This window comes from Bradysia coprophila, unplaced genomic scaffold (assembly GCF_014529535.1).
Source record: "Bradysia coprophila strain Holo2 unplaced genomic scaffold, BU_Bcop_v1 contig_24, whole genome shotgun sequence".
Lineage (NCBI taxonomy): Eukaryota > Metazoa > Arthropoda > Insecta > Diptera > Sciaridae > Bradysia > Bradysia coprophila.
Genome location: NW_023503501.1, coordinates 3,751,448 through 3,759,182, shown reverse-complemented (window position 1 = coordinate 3,759,182; position 7,735 = coordinate 3,751,448). Strand labels below are relative to the sequence as shown.

The following is a 7,735-nucleotide window of genomic DNA, read 5'->3' as shown; positions in this document are numbered from 1 at the left end:
CAGGCGACCTCAGCATATTTTGCAGCTTTCCGTTACATATGCTGATGCTGCAGTATGGTATACATATTCTACGGTAAGCAACAGGTTCCAACCTGAATTAAATTCACTTGAACTTGACCTATTCACAGTTCACTACAATATAGCACCAGCATATGAAGCGGTTTTCGGCACCTTTCGAACTCTACCCTAATTCTTTACAAGACGACCGAATCGTTAAGCTATGAAAATAAGTATTACGCTTCTAATTCTTATATTACCCACGGCTGAATCTGTTTTAGCTTTACCAACTGTATTCGATCCCCTAGTATAACTAATGCGGTACTCGCGGTACCAGATGGAACACTTATCTCATTTAACAGAACATAAGGAAATCAAATAAAATTTAACTTAAATCAACAACACTGTAATTTGGCAACGCTACAAGGATAAAAACTTTAAAAAGAAAAATTACCGTCATCGTCAGCAATTCGTCCGTTGCATTTATAACAATATGACCAGCAAGATGAGTTCGAGTCCACTACAGCCCAGTAAATCGGTTTTGGTCCTTTAGCATAACATCGCCTCGTTACACTTAAATTTTTCAGATTTGGTCGGGTCTGTGTGGAGCACTCAACAACGAAAACAACTCGAATCATTCCAATTGCAAGAAAATTTTGTTCTCAGCAAAAATGTAATGTCAATACATTTTATGACAATTCAAAAATTTAATTTTTTGGCTGCTCCTATGAGTGCTCTACAATATTCACACAAGCTGTTGAAATAAAGAGGTCATGACGCTTGTATCCCCAGCATTCGTCGACTTAAAAGTCGCTGTATGATTTTTGGTGATTATAAGGAAATTGTGGATTTGAGCAGGAGTAGCAATACTACTATAGGACTTACTACTACAGGACTACTTGTTTGTTTTCGGATAACCATTTGTTAGATCCAAGAACACCCTCAAGTATTCACCATTCACATAAGAATAAGCTTTGAGTCGCCAATGTAAACCATTTTCTTGGAGCGGATTCGAGTAAACCGGAACGCCTTTCTATTGCATCGCCGTAAATTGTTCTGAATTGTTACACATCTAGAGCCAAAAAAGTACTTTGCACCTCGGTTGCATAAATAACTAGACTAGGGGTCATTAAAATTAGTGGAGCGAAACGGTGACGGTTTGTATTGTGTCTTTCCTATTCTCTCTTTTTATCAATAGATGACTGCCACCTTCCTCTTTAGTTATGTTTCATTTTTCTTTGGATTATAAATGTACCGAAATCGTTACTTTTAATAATTTTCATTATGAAGATCTAATGCAGAATAATTGTTGGATTAACTCATAAAGTTTTTAAAAACTTTGCAAGAATTTTTTCTTGGCATCAACAAAAAAGACACTCCTGAAAGCAATCCAAATCTGTTAATCTGTAACACAATAGCGCACAATTTCTATCATTCTCAATCTTTCTCATAAATGTCCTTTCTGTTCAAGATAGTAGATCTTGAGAAATGACACGAATGCCTTCTGGTATGACCAGGAGAGACTGAATATTTAAATGTGAAAGCTTTTAGATTTTTTTTGCATCAATATTAATCCTGTTGACTTAAGGATTTCCTGAACTCTGTTATCTGTAATGGTTGACCTTTTTGTGCTTCGGTCATTCTATCAGTGAATAAGATATTAATGGTTATGTTAACCAGCAACAATGCTTTCTGGTAGTTTTCTTGATCGTGAACGAAATATGTTGATTGTTGTTTTGCTCAATTTTTCGATCAAATTTTTGTAAACAATAAAACACGAAAAAGTTTTTTGTTTGGTACGTTTCGTAATTATATTGTCACATCATCAGCTTTAAATATGAAAATCTCAGTCTGGCTTTTGACTAGATTGAAAAAATTTGATCGAAAAATTGAGCAAAACAACAATCAAGATATTAATGGTAAAATAAGCAAGGTGGATATGTTATGAAAACTATCTAAACTATCGGAGTTTTATCCATACAACGTTTCTAAACGATGACTTCAAGGTCCACAGATACGATTTGTTTCCACCGTTTGCCTTTTACCGTCTTACTGTTCTAATATTGGTTTGAAGTATCTTACTTGCCACCTGAAGGTGACAAGGACAATCTAATATTGAAGCGCTTAGAAGAACAGACCCGCTTCATAAACATTTGGCCACCAGGAGCATTTATTCGAAAAGTGTGCCTACTCTACGACATTATACACAGGTTTCAGTAAAATCATAGGCATAGATAACACTGATAACTAGACACCACTTCTTGTCGTCCTGTAGAAACTGTTTCCATTTTAACCTGACCTGACCTGACACAATCAAGCCTGGTGCCTTTGCACACGACCAGAAGGACATGAACGTTGGAACTTTGGTAGCACAAAGTGTTACCGACAGAACCACCTTTTGATCCTCCAAGTTATATGACGGACGTGAAACAAAAAAATAACAGCGCTGGCCCGCAACTTGACATGTACAACATAAAACTAACAACACCCACCGTCGCTCGACTTGTGACCGGACTAGCTACTAAACTCGCCTCAATATAGTTAAATATAGTCTTCGAAATTACCTGTAATCAGAGGACCTGATTTACCTGAGTCAGTTGCATCTATTTATTCAAGTTAGTACCTTTCTGTTTTCATTTTAAACAACGAAAAAACAAAAATCGCAGCCGAAAGAAAAGCTCTATTTTCATTGTTAAATGTTTTTTTTATTAAAAAAAATGAAGGCCAGGTCATGGTCGTCAGCCTTAAGTTCATAGCGTGTATCCTATATTAAACCTGCGTTGTTAAGTGTATTTTTACATAGAATTTTTGTGATTCACACGGATGTTATTCAATCATAAAAGAATTTGTTCATATCCCTCCGTTATTGAAAGTTGGTATTATTCGAAAGGTTAAATTGATTGATTGCGACCAAATAAGGTCTCGACTTTCTCGATTTCTTCGTTTGCTCTACTTGAAACGGGGTAGCAATTGCGTCGATTTCATGCTTTCTTACGGCCAACATTTTGCCTGGATCTTCACAATCTCCTCCATGTGTCAAGAATGGCTGAGCTTCTCTCTTTTTTGCATTCTTTTCCAATGGGAAAATGAAAGCAGGTATAAATCGTGATGTCGGCGTAAATTTGACCCAACCGAATTCTACACCTGGCTTTCGCCAATCCGGAGTCTCTGGAATTCATAGAGAGGTATATATGAATTGTTTTTGTTTACATGAATGAATGCTTTCTTTAGGTCCCTCAATTTTATTTAAAATAGTTTAGCCGTCCAGACCATTAAAACCCATTTTAACGCGACACTTCCCGTAAAATTCGCTAGCCCACATCATTTAAATTTTTTTGATAGTTTGATTCCGGCCAAATATGGTATCGCTTTTTGGCATTCTCGATTTGAGTCTCGTTCGCAATTGCATCAATTTCGTGCTTTTTGTCGGCCAGCTTCCCAGTGTTTGGCAATACTTGTTCATTGTAACAATACTAACAAAAAAAAATTTGACTGGAAACAACCAAAATTTTACCAAAAAAATCTGTGTCGCATGATAAATGATAAATTTTCTTGCTGGTCTGTTCCTGGCCACTTTGCGACGCAGATTTTTTTTGGTAAAATTTTGGTTGTTTCCAGTCAAATTTTTTTTTGGTAAAAATTATTTGGCAGCTGATGAGAAAAACTAAGCCAGCTTGTTTGAACTAATTGGGTGTAAAATTTAATTTTTGCGTAACGAAGCTGAAAGCGTCAACTCTAGCGATATCATTCATTTTAGAAATTATATTTCAAAGACTGCGTCACACTTTTCTCGAAGAGATTTTTGTTGGGATACTGAGTATATTTCAGCATCGTGATTTCCCTTCGAGTATAGAGCCCAGACTTGAATACCCTTAAAATTTTAAATAATTAATTTGGTGACACATCACCATAATAGACGACAATAATATGACTGTTATATCGATACTATAAATTATATCTGTCCACAAAAGGAAAAAATCAAAGTTTTTCTTTTGTTCCATTAATATTCTATTTGTTAAACGGCATCTTTCTCTCTAATCATTTGTCAATTGCATTTTCAATTTCAATATGAAAACCGAGGTCGGAAGTATAATTGTAATTTACCTAATGCAACAGTCGGTCTTCTTATTGGTAGGGTGTTATTGGATCACAAAACCGTAATCGTAATCATCCTTTTCAAAAGTCAATCATCCGTTTGTTACTCAGTATACTCAACATTTATATCGGCTCAAGGATGCATTCTATTCGAACTCATCAAGTGATCGATCAAATGATTTCGTTTTTTCGTCATATGGGCATCTGGCATGGGCAAGACGCTGCTACAGTTAGTCAACAGAGATTGAAGCCAGTTTACTTCATCTATTACGTGTTCTTTTTCGCATCATTTTTGTTTGGAGCGGTTACAAAAGAATCCCTAGATGAAAGCATTTTCTTAGCGGAAGTGGCCATCGTTATTTTAGTTTTGACGACTAAATTTTGGATGTTACTTTGGAAACAGAAGGAAATTATGGAATTGCTGAATCGAATTTGTGTCTTCTCTATTCGAGATGATGAAGAGTTGGCATTTTTCAATGACAAAGTGGAAAACTTAATCAAACTTGTGCTTGTATTCGGCTATGCAACTGTCGGTTGTGTTTTGGGAAATTCAATTTTCCCATTTATTGGAAAAGAGAAACGACTGATTGCGGACATTGCGTTTCCGTTGGATTGGAAAAATAGTGAAATCGGATTCTGGCTGGCGTACTTTTTCTTTTTTATCGAAAATATTCTATCATTCGTGGCGATGGTTTTTGGGACCGCCATAATTTGGTACTTATTGCTGCATTGCTCTTTAAGATATAAAATTCTAGGGACGGATATAAGGAACATGGGACGAATCGTGGGTAAGCTAAAAATGACGGAAAAGGAACGACAGACCATTTTTTATCAGGACTTACTGAAGACGATTAAGGACCACCTTCATTTAAGAGAGTATGTCCAGTCCACGTATATGAAGCCCCGTCGTGCCTGTTGAAACGTTTTAAATTTATTTCTTTTAAAGATTAATAGACGAATTGGAGTCTTTTTTATCGAAGCTTTTTCTGTTACAATTTGCCACCAGTGCCGTCTGCATTTGCAGTGCAATTTATTGCTTGGCATTCGTATAATCTCCATCAATTCCTGCAACTGTAAACTCATTCGATTTTATCTTTTAGGATATCAGTGTCAACTTTGTGCAACGCTTAGTGCAGATCTATGCGTTTCTTTACGTCATTGCCGAACTGTTTATGATAACGTACTTTGGAAATGAGATTAAACTGTATAGCAGCCATCTTACATACAGTTTATTCGAATGCAACTGGGTCGAACAACCACTGGCGACCAAGAAATGCATACTTGTTTTTGGTGAATATTTGAAGCGATCGCATGAGGTGCTAATTGGAAAATTGTATCCACTAACTTTGGACACATTTGTTAGAGTACGGTTTTGTTGGTTGTACATTTTTTCGGTTTGGTGATGTTTTTCTTGCAGATTTTAAATTCGTCTTACACCTTGTTCAACGTTTTACAAAACTTTAAACAATAGCGATGGAGCTGATCAAGGATATAGCCTGACACTGAATAGCTCTATGAATCACCACGTAGAAATAGTAAAAATGTACATTAGTGTTCACCATAAAGACTCGTTTAACATACCTAAATGGTCTTGGCATGCATTGTGATTTAATTTAGACTTAAACTGAATAGTTATTTACATAACAAGAGTTAAAAAGTTGAAAAGTATAGTTTTCGAGTGAATTTTGTTGATCCGAGACGAAGCCGAGGTCAATAACCACACTGAAACGAATTCATGTTGCATACAACGTTTTATGAGTCAATTCGCACGGCAGAGTAAAATAAACTTTACTATGTCGTGGTCAATTCGTCAAAACTTCGAACAGCTTATATGGAATCGGGATACAAGCCGACGGCGATCCGATCGAGGTATGGCTCAAATGAATCGTCGTTCAATTCTCAGAATATCGTGGAACAACTTTTTTCCCGAAAAAATTTTGTTGTCGAAAATCGTTTTTTATCAACTAGGTCCCACCCTTGACTGTTTGTCTGGAGCTTTTCAATAGTTAAATAAAAGTGGCAGAAAAAGAGAATTGTTTTTTATTGATCTTTAATAAAATGTCGGCTAACGTATGCCTTCCGCAAACGATTGGTCAATTTTGATCGCTTTCGCAAATAAAATGAGCTGTACAGCACAACTGTGGCACACTACACATAGTAAATCTGGTGTCGTCATAAAGCTGAGATCCAGGACAATTCACCTGATACAAAATAAGACCTTTCTAAGCACCATATGGATGCCTAGATGCTCAAACGTGTTCGCGGTGGTAATGAATTTATTGAAAAACATTAAATCAATCAAACAAACTAAACTATGTTCGAGATATTTGGCCATTTTTAGTGAAGAATAGGTCCTAGAATACGAAATTACCATCAAAGAGTCACGACTTATATCCATCTTAACTTTCAACATTGAATAAATGAACTAAAGTACCTACTCACATGAAAATGTAACATCGCGCGTATAAACACAAATATAGAAAGTGTGGTATCGTTCGAAAGGTAAATTGAACAACCTTTAATTTAAACTGTATGGTACGAACTGCATGTTGACACTGTTGTGCAGGAGAGACGCTTTACCCGTCGTAATATGGTTTTTCAAAAATATTTCAAAAAGTTACCGTCCACTATCCGACCACTTGCCCTGATTTATGATCAGTGGACATCGACTAACAATTATCTACAATAAAATTTGAGTTACATTACACTTTTAATTAGCCATCGTTCAAGCACACCGTTGCCCCAAATACCGCTTTTTCGAGCGAATTCTATTATTTATAAGTTTATGAGATAATAGTTAGTAAAACGAACTTGATACAGCCAGAAGATATCTCATAGATTTTTTTTGTAGAGGGTAGACTGACGAAACGAACCAAAATTCTAAAATTTTACCTCATCAATTATTTGAAAATGTAGTAGATCGACCTCAAAATTGTTTTCCTGATTAGTTCCTGTTTCACCAACTCACATATATGTAAAACAAATTGCAGTTCTCAATATAAATCGATATAGTGCCTGGATGCAATGTATCGAGAAATTCCAATTTATATAATCACGTATTTTGGTTAGACAGAATTGATATAATAGGACGAACCTTTATCGGGTAGATCAGGAAAACAATTTTCCACTTCGGAGAAATATTTTCTAAGGGCCATGACAGCCCAACAAATTTTTCGGGAAAAAAATTGTTCCACGATACTCCCAGAATTGAACGACGATTCATTTGAGCCATACCTCGATCGGATCGTCGTCGGCTGCAATCCCGACTGTTCGAAGTTTTGGTGAATTCACTCTTATGCAATGCAGAAAATCGAATAAACCGAAGATAATTTTGCTGTGACTTCAGTAACACGTGGCTTTTATCGCACTAGTGCCCTATCTGTTGTGGTAAGACTAACATTATACGACCTGGAGAGGGAGTTTGAGTTTATCTTTGCATAGACACATAAAAAATGATCCTATGTCCAAATGTTTATTTTGACGCCTTTTGGCGCCTTCGTTCGGCTTAGGATCACAATCATCAACTCGTCAAAATAAACATTTGGACACAGGTGCATAATACTATTTCTGTTGACGGTTGTCAAAATAAGTGAGATGTACAAAATATACGAGATGCACAACGAAATATTCGAAATATATTGAG

General features: G+C 36.1%; 1 protein-coding gene across 3 annotated transcripts in view; it reads left to right on the top strand.

Annotated features, from left to right (window-relative positions):
- The window catches only part of LOC119077894 (odorant receptor 94b-like), a 36,493-nt gene that overhangs the window by 7,214 nt on the left and 21,544 nt on the right, over positions 1–7,735 (top strand). The window contains exon 4 of one of the 3 annotated variants that reach the window (XM_037185260.1): positions 5,510–5,570. The exons of the other annotated variants lie outside the window; for them this stretch is intronic. Within the exon in view, the coding sequence (XP_037041155.1) occupies positions 5,510–5,563 (54 nt within the window). The 3' untranslated portion in view covers positions 5,564–5,570. Of the gene's footprint in view, positions 1–5,509; positions 5,571–7,735 lie in introns of those variants that run through there. 3 annotated transcript variants of the gene reach the window in all.